This window comes from Felis catus, chromosome D1, assembly GCF_018350175.1.
Source record: "Felis catus isolate Fca126 chromosome D1, F.catus_Fca126_mat1.0, whole genome shotgun sequence".
Taxonomy (NCBI): Eukaryota; Metazoa; Chordata; class Mammalia; order Carnivora; family Felidae; genus Felis; species Felis catus.
In genome coordinates this window covers 1,936,911-1,957,130 of record NC_058377.1, presented here as the reverse complement: position 1 = coordinate 1,957,130, position 20,220 = coordinate 1,936,911, and the positions used below count along the sequence as shown (strand labels likewise).

The window sequence follows — 20,220 nt, the reverse complement described above, 5'->3', positions numbered from 1 at the left end:
TGTTTTAAGGTACCATTTTCTTGGAAAAAGTGTTTAAGGTAAATAAATATTTTAGGCAATCACAAGAATGCACAATGGGGAAAGACACCTATTCAATACAAGGCACTGGGAAACCGGACAGCTACATGTAAAAGAATGAAACTGGACCACTTTCTTATACCAAACACAAAAATAAACTCAAAATGGATTAAAGCCCTATATGTGACACAGAAAACCACCAAATATCCTATAGAGAGCATAGACAATCATTTCTCTGACATTGCCATTGCAACTTTTTTTCTAGGTATGTCTCATAAGGCAAGGAAAACAAAAGCAAAAACAAACTACTGAAACTACATCAAACTAAAAAGCTTCTGCAGAGAAAAGGAAACCATCAACAAAAGCAAAAGGCAACCTACTGAATGGGAAACAATTATTTGCAAATGATATATCTGATAAGAGGTTGATATCCAGCATACATAAAGAAATAAATAAACAATCCAATTAAAAAATGCTCAGAGGATCTCAACAGACATTTCTTCAAAGACGACATGCAGATGGCCAACAGACACATGAAAAAATGCTCAACATCAGTCATCATCAGGGAAATACAAATCAAAACCACATTGAGATACCACCTCACACCTGTCTGAATGGCTAAAATCAAAATGAAAAGAAACAACAAGTGTTGGTGAGGATGTGGAGAAAAATGAACTCTTCATGCCCTGTTGCTGGAAATGTAAACTGGTGCAGCCTCTCTGGACAACACTGTGGAATTCCCTCAAAAAATTAAAAATAGAGACACACTGTTAGGTATTTACCAAAAGAAAATGAAAATACTAATTCAGAGGGATACATTGACCCCTATGTTTATTGCAGCATCATCTACAATAGCCAAGACATGGTTGTAACCTAAGTGTCCCTCAATAGGTAAATGGATAAAGAAGATGTATGCGTGTGCACGCATGAACACGCGCGCGCGCGCACACACACACACACACACACACACACACACACACACACACAGAGGGGAATATTACTCAGCCATAAAAAGGATGAGATTTTGCCATTTGCAACAACATGGATGGACCTAGAGGGTATCATGCTAAGTGAAATAAGTCAGACCGAAAAACACAAATACCATATGATTCTGCTCATAAGTTAAACATAAAGAAAACAAACACATGAATAAACCAACAAAAGCAGAATCAGACCTACAAATATGTAGAACTGACAGCTTCCAGGGATATTAGGGATGGGCAAGTTGGGAGAGGGGGAGAGGGAGGTACAGGATTCCACTTATGGAATGAGTAAGTCACAGGAGTAAAGGCAAAGCCTAGAGAACACGGTTCAGGATACTGTTAACAAGAACGTGGGACAGATGGCAGCCACACTGTGCATAATGTATAAATTTGTCAAATCACCAGGTGAGCAGAAAGCATATCTGTGTGGCTTAAATCCATTTAGATTACTGGACACTTGATCTATGATCTACCTTTGTAAATGTTCTGCATTATAAAAGACTGTATATTCTGTTGATGTTGGAGGTAATGTTCCATTTTTATTAAGTTAATTAAATGCTGTTCAACTCTTAGATAACTTTACTGATTTTCTGCCTCTTATTCAATTACTGAGAGCAATGTTCTGCCATCTACAACTTTAATGATGGATTTACCTATTTCTCCTTGCATTTCTATCAGTTCTTGCTGCATGTATTTTGAAACTATTAGAAATGGAAGGTTTAGCATTGTTATTTTCACAATTTGATCACCTTATCATTATAAAATAATCTTCATTATCTCCTGCTATATTCTTTTCTGTGAAACCTGTTTTGCGTGATATTAAGACAGCTAAATGTTTTTGTTGCTGTTTTGGGGTTTTTTTGACTAATGTGATCATGGCATAGTTTTTCTATCATTTTACTTTTAATCTATTTGTGTCTTTATATTTAAAGGGCAATGCCTTGATGCCTTATAGCAGTCATATTTCAATTTTATTTTCTCCAATCTGATAATTTTTGTCTTTTAGTTGGTGGCTTTGAATATATGTATGTTTATAAAAACGATACTTGATAGCTTATTTTCTTATTCAGGAAAAAACTGAGCTTATAAATTGCCATGTCTTATATAAGAAAATCTTAGAGTTCAAGACAAAAATAGAATTCAGTGAGTAAAATTATGGCTTCAATTTGTTTTTAGGTGAAACTTAAAAATACTGTTTTTAAATGAAAGTTCAAAAATCAGAAAATTTATTTTTTTATCATAATCATGCCTGTTAAGATTTTTAATTACAAATATTCTAGTCATATGTGATAATGACTATAATTTCTAATCATAATTTATGTATGTGAGGAATATTTGATAAACATAAAATTCAGTGTGATTTGGTTTATCAATAGTGCTCGACTCACTGATTATGTGGTTGAAATTAAGGCAATTGTATTCTTCACATGGATTACTTTAGGGAAAAACTGGACAAAACAGCTCTCTTTTGATAACTAAGTGGCGTCTGGGGGACTCCATGAACAACTAAATCAAGCACGTCTGATGCATGCACTACAAATAACGAAACTTAAAGAAGATATGTCGAAGACCGTGTGCACCTGCTGGCGGAACCCAGCAGCCCTCCGTGCAGGTGCCCCTCAGGCCTAGTCTCAACACCTCATTGACACGCTCCAGCCACGTGGACTGGGCCTTTTATTCCTTAGGTAAGCAAAGCCCATTCCTGTCCCAGATTCTGCACGTGCTGGCTCGTCCGCCTAGACTTTTCTCTCTGGCACGCCCACGGTTTGCATTCTCACTCAGCTCAAGCCTCTGTTCACACGTCCCCTCCTAAGAGAGGCCTCACCTGAGCACACTGGCTCCACCCTCTCCGACCCACTCACCTTCCAGCTCCCTTAACTGACACCAATCTTCTTCAGAGCATCCTAATATTAACTGGAAATACAGATCAGTTCCACTTTAATATTTGGCTAAGATCTATTACTTGCCTTCACTCTCTGGTAATCCAAGTAAGTAGATGCCGACTGTAAGCAATTCATGACATCCCAGAAATGAACACTCGTGTTTGTAAAGCACAGATGTTACTAATCTGGTAAGTGTGATGTTATTAATACCAACCAGCCATGACATTTAGATCTACTTTACTTTATTTACCATTGTATATGGATCAGGCATTTTATATGACACTTGGAGTGAAAATAACCTCTTATCTGCTCTATAGGTTGAAATTCTTGGTCTCAAGTATAAATATGTACTTGTTGCAAGAATAAAATTTTAAAAATAACAACTGTGAAACTGTTCATGTTATGGGAAGAGATTAAGAACTCTGTATTTCAGTAAGGGAAGAAACAGAATGATAATAGAAATCTTAAGAGAGAATGCAACAGCTAAATAAGCATAGGAATAATGTTGGAAGCATTTTAGGAAAAAAATATTAATAAAAATGTAATAACAAAGTATGGTATACCTGTTTGGCTATGGTGAAATCCAAATCTTTGTAAAATTGTTTGACATATTTGCACCTGCAACATTAAATAAAACACTGAAGAAAAAAAGTGAATTCTAGGTGAGCGAGTTGTCTTTAAGCATGAGTCCTTCCAGAGGAGGTCCTAGTTGGGGCTACGTCCCATCTGAGAGGAGACAGAACAATGGCCCTCACCTGTGCTGCCTTAAAGTTTCCTGAGGAGGAAAACGTCTCCTATTGTTTACCAGAATATCTAACAGAAGTCATCTTCAATTGAAACACAAAAACAAAAAAGAAAAAGAAGAAATGAGACCCACCAAATATTTTCTCACTTAGTAAGATTTCACAGAATGGACATTAAAAGAATACTTATTTAGGAAAATTTTCTACTGAGGTTTTAAAAATCCAGGAAGGTTAAAAAAAAAAAAAAAGCTTCACACGTCATTCAAGTAGCGTTTCCAGGACAGGAGTACAAAAGGAGTTTGCAGATTTACTTAAGGAGTGGATGTTACGTCCAGGTTCTTCCTAGACACTGTATTACTGAGAACGCTTTCCTGAACTGTGTGCACTGTGCACACAGGAGTAGTGTTAGTGGTAGTACCACTGCACAGTCCATGCCCCCAGTGTCCAACCACAATTAGATGGGCGTGTGGCGTGTGCAACAATTAAGTGGGAGTGCGTCATGTGCCACCCCAATATGACAGGCTCACGTGCGAAACCACATCGGGGGGGGGGTGTGTCGTGCGCAATCCCACTCAGGCGGGCACTTGTCATGTGCAGCCCCAATCTGGCGGGCGGGTGTCGTGTGCAACCCCGATCTGGCGGGCGGGTGTCGTGTGCAACCCCGATCTGGTGGGCATGTGTTGTGTGCAACCCCAATCTGGTGGGCGTGCACAACCCAGCAATCTTCAAGGGAGGGGGGCAGGTGCACTCACACTAGCGCGGATGCCCACTTCCCTCGCCTGCCCTGGAGTCTGCAGCTGTGAAGAACTGAGCACAGCAGAGCACAGTGACCCAGGCAAGAGGCACAGCCAGGATCCTGTCGTCGGGCCACCACCACTGACAAATACAGGGACAGCTGTCATGGGGTCAGGAGCCAACATCTGGAGTTTTGCTCCCAGCCCCCTAGGATGTTGTCAGATGGGACAGCCTCCAACTGCAGCAGCACCCCCCCACCCCCCGGGCACCTGCCGGCCATGCCCCCTCCGGCCGCACAACCCCGGCTGACCCAGAAGATGGCCACAAGGACAGACGGCAGTGTGAGGAGGGCACTCAAGGAAACCCACCCGCAGGTGGCTCCATCATTTACATTGCGGCGTCCCGCCCCCTTCCACGGGGGCCCTCCCGGGAAGATGGCCAACTGGAGCATGCGCGCAAAGTCGGGAGGGGTTGTGACAATGACCAGGTGGGAGGGAAGAAACCACCAAGACCCCAACACGTTGGGTCAGCGCACCGCCATTCCATGGCAGGTCACAGAGCTACAGGACGCGGATCACACTCTGGAGTTGTCTTGCTATGCAACTAATAACCTGGGTTCTGGCAGATATGACCCAAGACTTGAGACGCCCAGAGAAGTCCTGACTGGTACGGGTGCCCAGGTTGCTGACCTTACCAGCACTCACTGGGTACTTTCAGGGGGACAGTTTGCCACGACCACGCTTGCCATTTAAACATCCTCTGCCTGTTTGCTGCTGTCAACATCTGCTCATTATGCCAGTGCAGCGAGCTGCTGAGATTGGTATGCATGTGGTAAGAGCGAGATGCAGACAAAAATTCAGGGAAGACTTTGTTGTCCTGAAAGCCAATTAGGCTGCTGTATTGTCACATTTCTAGAACCAAGGCTTATCTTGTGCACAAATAGCACAGCGGATAGGACTGCTTCCCTAAAACTGCAGATCATCACAGACCACAGACTGCCACTTACTACTCCAGATGTGCAAGCCAGCTGAGCGCAGGCAGAAGTTATGAGCTGAAAGTGTTGAGACACCACCGTCCCTGTACAAAATTTAACTCCTAAAATCCCGTGATGCTATCGCTATAGTAATAGCTCTATTTTACTGGGTAGTATTTCAGTTATGTACCCTACGTTCATTCTGGGATCATGACAACAGTTTAAGGTTTAGCTGTATATTCATCTTAAATCTCAGGGTTTGGGCCAAGATTTTTTTTTCATGAATTCTAATAGTAATCTATTTATTTGTTTTTTTTAAATCTATCTCCTTCCCCCCAAATTAGAGATCCCTGTTGATAAGAACTCATGGTTCCCTCATTACTCGTTATTTTTAAAGAATGCTACATAAACCCTGACGACGGAATGAGAAATGAATGTGCGGTGCTTCGCGTACAAAATCACTCTCACCAGCTGCCGCACACATGTGATCTCCATACCCATGTCTGTAACACTGCGTCAGACACCGGGGTCACTGACCAACGGACCCTTACCTGTATCGCAAGGGCATGAGCCACGAGGCCTCTCAGGTACTGTAAGGGGTCTTCTGGGCCTTCCCACCTGCTCTGCCATGCCACAGGACACTGCAACAGAAAAAGGCTCCAGCGTTACATATAAAAGACCTTTCAACAGCGGTGTGATGGGGAAAATGTTTTGGCATAATCCACATTATGTGTGTCATGAATTTATTTTCTTGCAATATGTCTTTTTTTCTCTTATCACAGTAAAAATGAATGACACAGAATGGATTCATTTGTTTCTCTCAAAAGAGATTCTTTAAAGTAAAAATTCTTGAAAGAATAAAAGCATCAATAGGCAGATACAGAGCAGCAAGCCAGCTGTCCCACGACAATACTTAGTCCAGAAAGAAGTCACATCAAATCCGACAAGTTCATTTTATCAGTGGTCAAGAATGTTTAACAAGTCTTGGCTCCTACAGACATTCCTTAAACTATAAACAGAACAAAATATAATAGAACTTCCATCCCAAAACCACACTCAGAAGAGAAGACATTTAAAAAGTGCTCTAAATTAAAGTTAAATAAGTAAATAAAACCATTCTACATCAGTTTTCCGTTTAACATCTGACCTCATTCTCCACTGTGTACTTCTTTCCTGCACAATATTCGTTAGTTCATGTTCGTCCTATCACACCTCTTCTGTGAGGGTTTGCTGGACTTTGCAAACACGATAAAAACATCACTCAAACTTCTGAACTTGAGCAATAAGGAGAGAACATCGATGTCACACCCCAGAACACTGATTGTGTAGTTGAGAAAAAACACTGTAGAATGTATCAACAATGCATGGAACACAAACATGACGATGGGAATTCAGGGCACAGGACGACCTTCGGAAACATGTGATTCCGTTACCTTCCATGTGTAAAGTGAGCCTTCTCAGGAATGTGCCAGAGAAGTGCCGGAACTGTGCTTTGAAGGTGTGGGGAGTTTAACACGACTCCAAATCCTTCGACACGTCTCCCACTGAGGCCTGACCTGGGCGCTCCTCTCCTCAAACGGGGGTCCTGTGACCACAGCAGCAGTTTCATGTACAGTTTCGGGACCAGGCCTCAAGAAATCAATTGCTTGTATTTTCTGTCTTTTCAGACTTTTCAGCTTGGAAGCCATCCACCATTGGTGAAGCCCAAGTTTTGGAGAGGCCCATGTGGCGACGGGCTGAGGTTTCCTGCTTCCAGCCGGCACAGACTTGCCAGACCTGTGACGGAGCTGTGTGGAACAGACGAGCTTTCTTCACCAAGTCCCACCCAAATTTCAGGTTTCTAAGCTGAAAATAAATGAATTTTTAAAATAATGTTTAACCCAGCAGATTTTGGTGGAATTTATCATATGGCAAGACAACTGATGCAGATTTTGGTACCTTCCTGTCGACAGTGAGGTCAGTGTCCCCCAATGTGAGGACGAGCTCAGCGGCAAGCTGGCAGGCAGGACGAGGCACAAGTGATGCTGTGTCGTGGTTTCCAGGTCCAGGCCTCACGATGAGCACCTTTCATCGTCTGTGTCGTGGGGCATACCATCTCAGAACCAAGATACGACGCTGTAAGGGAGTGAAGCGGCCCGAACGGAGAGGCCCACGGAGACATGCCCCCACGAGGAGTAACCAGTGTCTCCAGCCATCGTCCTGTGGAGTTCCCAGCCACTCATCAGCAACGACATGCCAGCCTGTGAATGGACATCTTGCAAGAAGATCCTCTGGGTCCAGGCTGAGCAGACGCAGCTGGTGTCACACGGACCAGAGATAAGCCTGCCCCACCAGATCCTGCCAAAACTCTACATTCATGAGCTAAATACGTCGATTCTTCTTGTTTTCAGCCATTAAGTTTTGGGGTCATTTACTAGGTAGCAATAAGTAATTGATACACCAGGCTTTCACACTCTTCAGTATTCTGATTTCTTACTGTAGAAAGATAGCTTCTTTTCCTGGCTTATTACATAAATGGTATGTTACTGCAGACACCCCCAACGATCCCCGCCAGCTGGCACTCATGCCTTGGTGAAACCCCCTCAGCGGGAGGATGAACTCCAGTGACTGGATTCTGATGGAAGAATACAGCGAAAGGGATGGGATGCCACTTTTGAGATTACATTACAACATACTGTAGCTTCTGTGCTCTCTCTCTCTCTCCCATGCTCGCTCTAGGTGAAAAAGTTGCTAGGCTGTGAGCCTGCTTATGGAGACATCCATGGACATATGATCAGTCCCCCATCAGTAGGGCCCAGAGGCCCATCAACAGCCAGGCTGCTGATGCCCTTGGCAGCTGTGAGGACCACAGCCCTAGACAGCACCTGGTTGTGGAGGTGCAGGAGACCCGAGTACTCGCTAAGTCACACGAAGACTCCTGAGCTGCAGAGACTGAGACGCTATACATTCTGGTCATTTATACCACTCAGTTTTATGGCAATTTGCTATGTAGCAACACGTAACAGAGAGAGTTAGCAATATTAATGTCAGGGTAGTTAGCTACCCTGTGTGTCAGTCAGGTTACTACACTCCACTGATGTGGAAGTCTTGATTGTTCAACTCGGCACTTCCGTAAGGAGTGTGGACAGTGCTAATCTGCGAACATGTGCAGGACGGGCAGGAGTGTTCAGGAGACTTTTCCAAGAATGAAAGATCTGGTGGGCACCCCTTCTCTCCTCCGCATGCACACAGACGCTCCCACCAGTGGGGATGAGTGAGAACACCCCCACCTAGCTGGCTAACGGTGTACCTCCCGTGCTGAGCTCTCTGGCGGCCGTGCTCCAGCCAACCGGCCCTCAGCCTGAGTCCGTCTGCCGCACAGTCACAAGCAGGACACCGCAACGGCAGCGCTGACAAGGGCCAGCGACACTTCCAAGTGACTGCTGCCCTGGGGAGAAGAATAGATAACCGAACACACCTTCAGCTTTGACTGCAGCCCTGGCAGTGGGCTGGGGGCAGACACCTGGGCTGACTACAGGCCCACCTCCGATGAAACCTGGGGGGACAAGGCTGGCCCGGTGCCCTGTACTTCGGCACTACTGCAGCTCTGGGAAACAACCGGTCCGGCCAAACTCTAGCCAAAGGTGCCCCAGACTGGCTCACTAGCAACACAGCGACCACACCCGGCCCACAACAGGCAAAGACAGCCTCTGCAGACGACTGGCCTGAAGGCAAAGGGATCTCGGCCACAAAAGGACACATACAACACACGTGGGAGACAGCTTGGAAGGACACGTCAGGGCCTCTTCCTCATAAGGACACTAGTTTCAAGAGCGGGAGACATAGCCAACTTTCCTAATACACAGAAACAGACACAGAGAGTTAGACAAAATGAGGACATAGAGGAATCCATCCCAAATGAAAGAACAGGACGAAATCATAGAAAGACCCCTAAAGGAAAGGGAGATAATATGCTTGATAGAGAACTTAAAGTAATGTCATACATGAATTGACACTTCTCCAAAGAAGACAACCAGATGGCCAACCAACATGAAAAAATGCCCAACGTCACTCATCATCAGGGAAAGACAAATGAAAATCACACTGAGATACAACCTTCCACCTGTCAGAATGGCTCACATTAACAACTCAGGCAACAACAGATGTTGGCGAGGATGCGGAGAGATAGGATCTCTTTGGCACTGCTGGTGGGAATGCAAACTGGTGCAACCACTCTGGAAAACAGTATGGAGGTTTTAAAATAGAAAATTAAAAATAATTAAAAATAGAACTACCTACGACCCAGCAATTGCACTACTAGGTATTTATCCAAGAGATACAGGTATGCTGTTTCGAAGAGACACAGGCACCCCCATGTTTATAGCAGCCCTATCGACAATAGCCAAAGTACGGAAAGAGCCCAAATGTCCATCGATGGATGAATGGATAAAGAAGATGTGGTAGAGTATTACTCAGCAATCAAAAAGAATGAAATCTTGGGGCACCTGGGTGGCTCAGTCGGTTAAGCGTCTGACTTCAGCTCAGGTCACGATCTCACACTCCGTGAGTTCGAGCCCCGCGTCAGGCTCTGGGCTGATGGCTCAGAGCCTGGAGCCTGCTTCCAGTTCTGTGTCTCCCTCTCTCTCTGCCCCTCCCCCGTTCATGCTCTGTCTCTCTCTGTCTCAAAAATAAATAAACTTTAAAAAAAAAAAAAGAATGAAATCTTGCCATTTGCAACTATGTGGATGGAACCAGAGAGTGTTATGCTAAGCAAAATTAGTTAGAGGAAGACAAATATCATACGATTTCACTCATATGAGCACTTTAAGACACAAAACAGATGAACACAAGGGAAGGAAAGCAAAAATAATATAAAAACAGTGAGGGGGACAAAACAGAAGAGACTCTTAGAGAACAAATAGAGGGTTGCTGGAGGTGTAGTGGGAGGGGGGATGGGCTAAATGGGTAAGGAGCATTAAGGAATCTACTCCTGAAATCACTATATGCTAACTAACTTGGATGTATTAAAAATAAATAAATAATAAAAAAGAACATACCTATCAATAATTACTTTATTGTGAATGGAATCACACTCTAATAAAAAGACAAAGGGTGACAGAAGGGATGAAAAACCAAGACCCATCTATATGTAGCCAGAGGAGATTCCTTTTAGACCCCAAAACACATGCAGATTAGAAGTGTGGGGATGGAAAAACATTTCTCATACAAATGGAAGAGAAAAGAAAGCTGGGGTAGCAACAGTTAAATTGGACAAAATACACTTTAAAACAAAGACTGTAGGGGCCACTGGATGGCTCAGTTGGTTAAGTGTCTGACTTGATTTCGGCTCAGGTCATGACCCTGTGGTTTGTGGGTTCGAGCCCTATGTCAGGCACTGCAACGACAGTGTGGAACCTGCTTGGGATTCTCTCTCTCCCTCTTTGTCTGCCCCTACCCCACTCGTGCTTGATCGCGTTCTCTTTCTCTCTCTCTCAAAATAAATAAATAAACTTAAAAAAAATGACGCTACCCAACAAGACACAAGAATTGCAAATATTTATGCACCCAAAATGAAAGAACCCAAATACATAAAGCAACTATAAACAAACATAAACAAAATAATCAATACTAACACAAGCCAAATTCATTCTATGAGGCCAGCGTAAAACACACAAAGACATTACAAAAGAAAAAGGCCAGTATCAATGATGAATACAGATGCAAAAATTATCAATAAAATATTAGCAAACCAAATTCAGCAATACATTAAAATAATCACTCACCAAGATCCAAGTGGAATTACTACCAGAATGCAAGAATGGTTCAATATCCACAAATCAATCAACTTACCTACTTTCTAATTCTAGAACACTTTCATTACACTCTAAAAATAATCTGTATCTATGTAGTCACTTCTCCATTTCCCTATTAACAGAGGATGATTTTTAATTGATTTTAGCCTTCTGTAATCGCTTTCAATGATATTTTGCAGTTTTTATTGTACAAGTCTTGCTCTTTTTTCTTAATTTATTTCCCTGTATCTACTCTTTAATACTATCATAAGTGGAATGGCTTTCCTAATTTCCTTTTGGATACTCTAAATACTAAAATCTAGCATTCACTGCTACTGTATAGAAATGCAACTGACTTCAGTATATTTATATTCTTATTGTAACTTTCATATTCATTTTCCTAATGATTAATGATACTAAGAATTTTTCACGTTTCCTTGTCACCTGTGTACTTTTTTATTTTTTAATTAAGTGTAGTTCACACAGTTTTATCTTAGTTTCACGTGTACGATATGATTCAACAATCCTATACATTACTCAGTTCTCATCTAGATTAGGTGTACTCTTAATTCCCTTTATCCATTTCACTCATACTCCCATCACCTCTCTGCTGGCAACCACCATTTTGTTCTCTGTATTTAGAGACTTTCTGATTGTCTCATTTTTCCATTGCTGATTTTGTTTCTTGAATTGCACACATGAGTGAAATCATACAGTATTTCTCTCTCTTATTTCACTTAGCACTGTACCCTAGGGATTCATCCGTGTTGCTGCAAAAGGCAGGATTTCATCCTTTTTTACTACTGAACAATATGCCATTGTATACATACACACACATGCACACACCATATCTTCTGTATCTACTGATCTGGATGTGTGTGGATGAACCATCCACATCCTTACACCATACACATAAATAAACTGAATAATGATTAAATACGTAAATGTACCTGAAACCATAACAATCCTAGAAGAAAACAAATAGCGATTTCTTTAACATCATAGAAAACACTTTTCTAGATATGATGCTCCTCAGGCAAGGGAAACAGAAGCAAAATTAAAGTATTTGGACTACACCAAAATAAAAAGCTTTTTCACAGAAAGGAAATAATCAACAAAAGGAAAAGACAACACACTGAATGGGAGAAGCTATTTGTAAATAATCTATCTGATAAGGGGTAAATATCTAAAATATATAAAGAACTTGTACAACTCTACACACACACACACACACTCAAAAACCAAATAATCTAATTTAAAAATGGGCAGAGAACCTGGATAGACATTTTTCCAAAGAAGACATACAGATGGCCAAAAGATACTTAGAAAGATGCTCAACATCACTCATCATCAGGAAAATGCAAATCAAAACCACAATGAGATTCCACCTCACATCTGTCAGAATGGCAACAATCAAAAACACAAGAAACAACAAGAAATAAAAATCAAGTGTCACCATGGATGTAGAGAAAAAGGAATCCTTGTGCACTGTTGGTGGAAATGTAAATTGGTGCAGCCACTGTGGAAAACAGTATGGAAATTACTCAAACAATGAAAAACAGAATTAACATATGATCCAGTAATCCCACTATTGGGTATTTACCCAACAAAAATGAACACAAGAATTTGAAAAGATACATGCAGACATGCAGACACCACTATGTTTACTGCAGCATTATTTACAAAAGCCAACATAGGGAAGCAACCCAAGTGTCCTCCCATACATAAATGGATAAATAAAATGTGGTATATGTATACCTTATTAAAGTGTCTAATCAAGTATTTTTTAAAAATTTGGAATGCTTGTCTTCTCATTATTAGTTATACTTCAAAAAATTTCTACATACATGTTCCTTTGTTGAGTATGTCTAGTTAATCTTTCTCCTGTCTGTGGCTTACATTTTATATTCAAAACAGTATAATCAATTTGGGGGTAATTTTTATATGTTTGGAGATACAGGTGTAGGTTTTTAATTAATTTTTTTTGGCTTTGGCTCTTCAATTGCTCTATACTATTAAAGAGATTTTCCTTTCTCCCTTTTAATTGACATAGTATATTTGGTGAAAATCAATTGATCATACATCTGTGGGTCTTTTCCTGGACTTTATTACATTCCATTGAGCTATATATCTATTTTTATACCAATACCATAGTGCTTCGATTGTATCTTCCTAACAGTTCCTGAAATCATGCTGAGTAAGATCTTTCATTTCAATCTTTTCCAATACTATTTAGCATACACTAGGTCTTTTGTATTTTTGCAAAAAAAAAATTAGAAGCAAATGTTAGTCACTACAAAAGATTATGTAGTGGTTCCAATTGGGGTTGTTTTGAACTTCTCAATTAATTTGGGAAGAATTAACATCTTAACAACCTTTCAGCGCATCTTTCCATTTATTTGACTCTTGTTTACTGTCACTCTTCAAAACTTTGTGGTTTTCAATGTGTACAAAAGTGTTGCACATTTTTGGTCAATTTCATCCTGAAATTGCACGTAGTACTTTTAATTTCAATTTTCAATAGTTTGTTTCCAGAATATGTATCATTTTGACATACTTACTCTGTATCCCACAACCTTGCTAAATTTAAATGTTCTTACTAGCTCTGGAACTTTTTTGTACATTCTGTAAGACGTTGAAAATAGATAACCATAAGTTCTGCAAATAAATACAGATTTCCTTCTTCTTTTCCAGCCTTATCTTTTTTTTTTTTTAACTTGTCATGCTAGCTAGACCCTTCAGCCCAATGCTGAATAGAAGCAGTGAGAAAGGACCTTGATGCCTTATTCCTGGTCTTAAGAGGAAAGCATTCAGTCCTTTACTATTATGTTAGCACAGCTTTTTCATGGATGCCCTTTATCTGGTTGAGAAGGTCCATTAATCCTGATTTGCTGAAAATTTTAATCATGACTGGTCGCTGACTTTTGTCTAATGCCTTTTCTGTGTCTATTGAGATAAACATGTAATTTCTTATCAGTCTACTAAAATGATAATTAACATTGTTTTTTTTAATTCAACCTAACTTGTGTTCTTAGAGTAAATCCCACTTAGAATCCATTTTTACATTTTGTTGAATTTTGTATTTTTGCAAGAACAATTAGAAACAAATGTTCAATTTCCTAATATCTTGTTAAGTTTTGAGTCTATGTTCAGGAAGGAAGTTAATCTACAGATTTCTTCCATTACAATACCTCTGTTAGCTTTTGCAATCAGGCCATGCTGGTCTCAGAAAGTGTAGTGAAATATTCCTGCCTCTTCTATTTTCTGAAAGTGTTTACACAGAGTTGGTATTATTTAAGTATTTATTACATTTCAGCAGTAAACTCTAAGAGTTATGGGAACTTTAATAAAATTCAACTTCTTTAATAGGGAGTAGAGGCTATCTGTCTCTCCTTGAGTGAGCTTTGGTAGTGTGTATCTTTCAAGAAATTCATAAAATTCATCTCAGTTGTTGAATTTATCAGCATAAAGTTGTTTAAGATATTCTATTATCCTTTGAATGTCTGTAGAAACGTAGTGATGTCCCTATCTTATTCCTGATACTGGTAACTTCTGACTTCCTTATTTCCTCGTCTTTCTTTTGGACTAATTAAGTAAAGCATGTGTTTCCATCTTATGTCCTATATAGACTCATCATGCATACCTCTGTGATATTTGTATTTGTTGCATTGGGATTTATAGTATACATCTTTTTTTTTTTTTTTTTAATTTGCATCCAAGTTAGTTAGCATATAATGCAATAATGATTTTGGGAGTAGAATCCAGTGATTCATCCCCTACATATAACACCCAGTGCTCATCCCAACAAGTGTCCTCCTTAATGCCCCTTGCCCATTTAGCCCATCCCCCCCACCCTCAACACCTCCAGCAACCCTCAGTTTGTTCTCTATATTTAGTACTCTCTTATGTTTTGTCCCTCTCCTTGTTTTTATATTATTTTTGCTTCCCTTCCCTTACGTTCATCTATTTTGTTTTTTAGATCCCACATATGAGTGAAGTCCTTTGATACTTGTCTTTCTCTGACTAATTGCACTTAGAATACCCTCTAGTTCCATCCACATTGTTGCACATGGCAAGATTTAATTCTTTTTGATTGCCAAGTAATACTTCATTGTATATATATACCACATCTTCTTTATCCATTCATCTGTTGATGGGCATTTGGGCTCTTTACATATTTTGGCTATTGTCAATAGTGCTGCTATAAACACTGGGGTGCATGTGTCCCTTTGAAACAACATACCTGTATTCTTTGGATAAATACCTAGTAGTACAATTGCTGGGTCATAGGGTAGTTCTATTTTCAATTTTTTAAGGAACTTCCATACTGTTCTCCAGAGTGGTTGTACCAGTTTGCATTCACGCCAGCAGGGCAAAAGGGTTCCTCTTTCTCCACATCTTCACCAACATCTGTCATTGCCTAAGTTGTTAATGTTAGCCATCGTGACAGGTATGAGGGGGCTATCTCATTGTGATTTTAATTTGTATTTCCCTGATGATGAGTGATGTTGAGCACTTTTTTCATACGTCTGTGGGAGGCCGGACCCTGGTGCCAGGCTGAGACCGGGTCGAGCAACGGCTTCCTGTTGACTCAGCCAACCCGGTGGTTCCCCCTCCCATTCCCCCACTTGCAAGGGCATATGAAAGCCTTGTCAAAGCTGAGAAAGTTAATTCCTGAAGCCTGTGGTCTGTGGGTGTTGGCAGTAATGTTACCCCCCCCTTTTCTACCCCGGGTCAAATAGAAACAAACATGGGAACTGTGTTTTGCTAGCAATCTATCAACAAGGTCTTGCTGTGACCCGTTTAGAAAGTTCACAAGGTACACAGAACTAAATGTTTTGGCTGGCAGTGATCATGTGAAACCTGTTTATTCTTAGAATGACCTGATCCATAAGAGTCTTATAAAAGATTGTGTACAGCAACAATAAAGCCGTCACTTGGGCCATCAGCCCAGGGGACCCTCCTGTTCCCAAACTGGCTTCTCTTCTCTTTTTCTTACATTCCCCTACCCTCAGGACCCTGATCTCGGTGTTTGTTGCGCCGGTCGCAACATACGTTGGTTGGCCATCTGGATGTCTTCTTTGGAGAAGCGTCTTCATGCCTTTTGCCCATTGCTTCACTGGATTATTTGTTTTGGGGAGTGTTGAGTTTGATAAGTTCTTTATAGATTTTGGATACTAACCCTTTATCTGATAAGTCATTTGCAAATATCTTCTCCCATTCCGTAGGTTGCTTTTAGTTTTGCTGATTGTTTTCTTCGCTGTGCAGATATTTTTATCTTTATGAAGTCCCAGTAGTTCATTTTTGCTTTCGTTTCCCTTGCCTCCAGAGATGTGTTGAGTAAGAAGGTGCTGCATCCAGTGTCAAAGAGGTTTTTGCCTGCTTTCTCCACTAGGATTTTGATGGCTTCCTTACATTTAGGTCATTCACCCATTTTGAGTTTATTTTTGTGTATGGTGTAAGTAAGTGGTCCAGGTTCAATATTCTGCATGTCGCTGTCCAGTTTTCTCAACCCCATTTGCTGGAGAGATTGCCTTTTTTCCATTGGATATTCCTTCCTGCTTTGTCAAAGATAAGTTAGCCATATGTTTGTGGGTGCACTTCTGGGTTGTGTATACTGTTCCATTGATCTAAGTGTCTGTTTTTGTGCCAGTACCATACTGTCTTGATGATTACAGCTTTGTAATACAGCTTGAAGTCCTGGATTGTGATGCCTCCTGCTTTGGTGTTCTTTTTCAGGATTGCTTTGGCTATTTGGGGTCTTTTCTGGTTCCAGAAAAATTTTAGCATTGTTTGTTCTAGCTGTGTGAAGAATGCTGGTGTCATTTTGATAGGGGATGTCCATATTCTGAATATGTATATTGCTTTGGGTAGTATCAACATTTTAACGGTATTTGTTCTACCAATTCATGACCTTGGAATGTCTTCCAATTTTTTGTGTGTCTTCTTCAATTTCTTTCATAAGCTTTCTACAGTTTTCAGTGTATAGATTTTTAACCTCTTTGGTTAGGTTTATTCCTAGGTATTTTATGGGTTTTGGTGCAATTGTAAATGGGATCAATTCCTTGATTTCTCTTTCTGCTGCTTCACTGTTGGTGTATAGAAATACAACCGATTTCTGTGCACTGATTTCACAACCTGCAATTGTGCTGAATTCATGGATCAGTTCTAGCAGTGTTTTGGTAGAATCTTTTGGGTTTTCCACATAGAGTATCATGTCATCTGCAAAGGATGAAAGTTTGACTTCCTCCTTGACCATTTGGATGCCTTTTATTTCTTTGTGTTGTCTGACTGTTGAGGCTAGGACTTCCAATACTATGTTGAATAACAGTGGCAAGTGTAACATCCCTGTTGTGTTCCTGACCTTAAGGGAAAAGCTCTTAGTTCTTCCCCACCGAGGATGATATTAGCTGTGGGTCTTTTGTATATGACTTTTATAATCTTGAGGTATGATCCTCTATCCCCACTTTCTTAAGGGTTTTTAATCAAGAAGGGATGCTATATTTTGTCATGTGCTTTCTCTGTATCTACTGAGAGGATCTCTTTTCTTTTACTGATGTGATGAATCACATTCATTTGTGAATATTGAACTAGCCCTTCATTGCAGGTATAAGTCCCACTTGATCGTGGTGAATAATTCTTTTAATGTATTGTTGGATCTGGTTGGCTAGTGTCTTGTTGAGAATTTTTGCATCCATGTTCATCAGGGAAATTGGTCTATAGTTCTCGTTTTTAGTGGGGTCTATGTCTGGTTTTGGAATCAATGTAATACTGGCCTCATAGGATGTCTTTGGCAGTTTCCCTTCCAGTTCTAGGTTTTGGAACAGCTTCAAAAAGTAGGTGTTAACCCTTCTTTAAATGTTTGGTAGAATTCCCCCTGGAAAGCTGTCAGGCCCTGGACTCTTGTTTTTTGAGAGAATTTTGACTACTAATTCAATTTCTTTACTGGTTATGGCTCAATTCAAGTTTTCTATTTCTTCTTGTTTCACTTTTGGTGATTTATGTTTCTACTAATTTGTCCACTTCTTCCAGGTTGCCTAATTTATTGGCATATAATTGGTCATAATATCTCTTATTATTGTTTGTATTTCTGAAGTGTTGGTTGTGATCTCTCCTCTTTCATTCCTGATTTTATTTATTTTCCTTTTTCTTTTTATCAAACTGGCTAGAAGTTTATCAATTTTGTTAATTCTTTCAAAGAACCAGCTCCGGGTTAGACTGATCTGTTCTGTTTTATGCTTTATTATATTTTATTTTATTTTATTTTGGGGGCAACAGTATTGATTTCTGTTCTAATCTTTATTATTTCCTATTTCTTCTGCCAGTTTGGGGTTTTATTTGCTGCTCTTTTCTAGCTCTGGAGGGGTAAGGTTAGGTTGTGTATCTGGGACCTTTCTTCCTTCTTTAGGAAGGCCTGGATTGCTATATACTTTCCTCTTCTGATCACCTTTGCTGCACATCAGAGGTTTTGGGCTGTGGTGTTATCATTTTCATTGGCTTCCATGTACTTGTTAATTTTCTCTTTAACTTCTTGGTTAACTCATTCATTCTTTAATAGAATGTTCCTTTATCCTCAAGTATTTGTTGTTTTTCCATTTTTTTTCTTGTAGTTGATTTCAAGTTTCACGGTGCTGTGGTCTGAAAATATGCACGGTATGATCTCAATTTGTACTTTTGTACTTGTTGGGGGCTGATTTGTATCCCAGTATGCAATCTCCTCTGGAGAAATGTTCCACATGCACTTGAGAAGAATGTATTCCACTGCCTCAGGATGAAATGTTCTGAATATATCTTTTAAGTCCATCTGGTTCAATGCGTCATTCAAAGACACTGTTTCATTGTTGATTTTCTGCTTAGATGATCTGTCCACTGCTGTAAGTGGGGAGTCGAAGTTCCCTACTATTATTGTCAGTGAGTTTATGTTTGTAATTGTTTTATATATTTGGGTACTTCCACGTTGGGGGCATAAATGTTTACAATGGTTAGACTCTCTTGGTGTACAGACCCCTTAATTATGATATAATGCCCTTCTTCATCTCTTGTTACAGTCTTTATTTTAAAATATAGATTGTCTGATAGGAGTATGGCAACTCCAGCTTTCCTTTGGCAACCATTAATATGATAGATGGTTCTCCATCCCTTTATTTTCAATCTTAAGGTGTCTTTAGGTCTAAAGTGGGTCTCTTGTAAACAGCATATAGAGATCTTGTTTTCTTATCCATCTATTACCCTATGTCTTTTGATTGGAGCGTTTAGTCCATTGACATTTAGAGTGAATACTGAAAGATACGAATTTATTGCCATTGTGTTGCCTGTAGACTTGGAGTTTCTGGTGGTGTTCTCTGGTGCTTGCTAGTCTTTGTTGCTTTTGGTCTTTTTTGTTTTGTTTCATCTTTTCTCCCCTCAGAGACTCCCCTTTGAAATTTCTTACAGGGCTGGTTGAATGGTCACAAACTCCTTTAGTTTTTGTTTGTCTGGGAAAGTCTTTATCTCTCCTTCTATTTTGAAGACAGCCTTGCTGAATAAAGAATTCTTGGCCACATATTTTTTCCAATTCAGCATGTTGAATATATCCTGCCACTCTTTCTGGTCTGCCATGTTTCTGTGGATAGGTCTGCTGTGAATCTGATCTGTCTTCCCTTATAGGTTAAGGACTTTTTTTTTTTTTTTTTGCTGCTTTCATGATTCTTTGTATATTTTGTAAATGTGACTACGATATGCCTTGTTGATGGCCCGTTTTTGTTGAATCTAATGGAAGTCTGTGCTTCCTGGATTTTGATGTCTGTGTCTTTCCCCAGGTTAGGAAAGCTTTCCACTATGAGTTGCTCACATAACCCGTCTACCCCTTTTTCTCTCTCTTCATCTTCTGGGACTCCTATGACTCAGATGTTATTCCTTTTTAATTAGTCATTTTGTTCTCTAATTCTTCTATCATGCTCCTTTGCCTTAGTTTCCCTCTTTTTTCCTGCTTCATTATTCTCCGTAAGTTTGTCCTCTACACTGCTAATTCGCTACTCTGCTTCATCCATCCTTGGCACTGTGGCATACATTTGAGATTGCAGCTCAGTTAACATTTTTTATTTTGCCCTGACTAGACTACTTATTTTATCTCCA

General features: G+C 40.3%; 1 protein-coding gene across 13 annotated transcripts in view; it reads right to left on the bottom strand.

Annotated features, from left to right (window-relative positions):
- Positions 1 to 20,220, bottom strand: part of DYNC2H1 (dynein cytoplasmic 2 heavy chain 1) — a 353,260-nt gene that overhangs the window by 66,739 nt on the left and 266,301 nt on the right. For 12 of the 13 annotated variants that reach the window (XM_045038204.1, XM_045038198.1, XM_045038200.1 and 9 more), the window contains one exon: positions 5,887 to 5,976. The exons of the other annotated variant lie outside the window; for it this stretch is intronic. In XM_045038204.1, the coding sequence (XP_044894139.1) occupies positions 5,887 to 5,976 (90 nt within the window). The remainder of the gene's footprint in view (positions 1 to 5,886; positions 5,977 to 20,220) is intronic. 13 annotated transcript variants of the gene reach the window in all.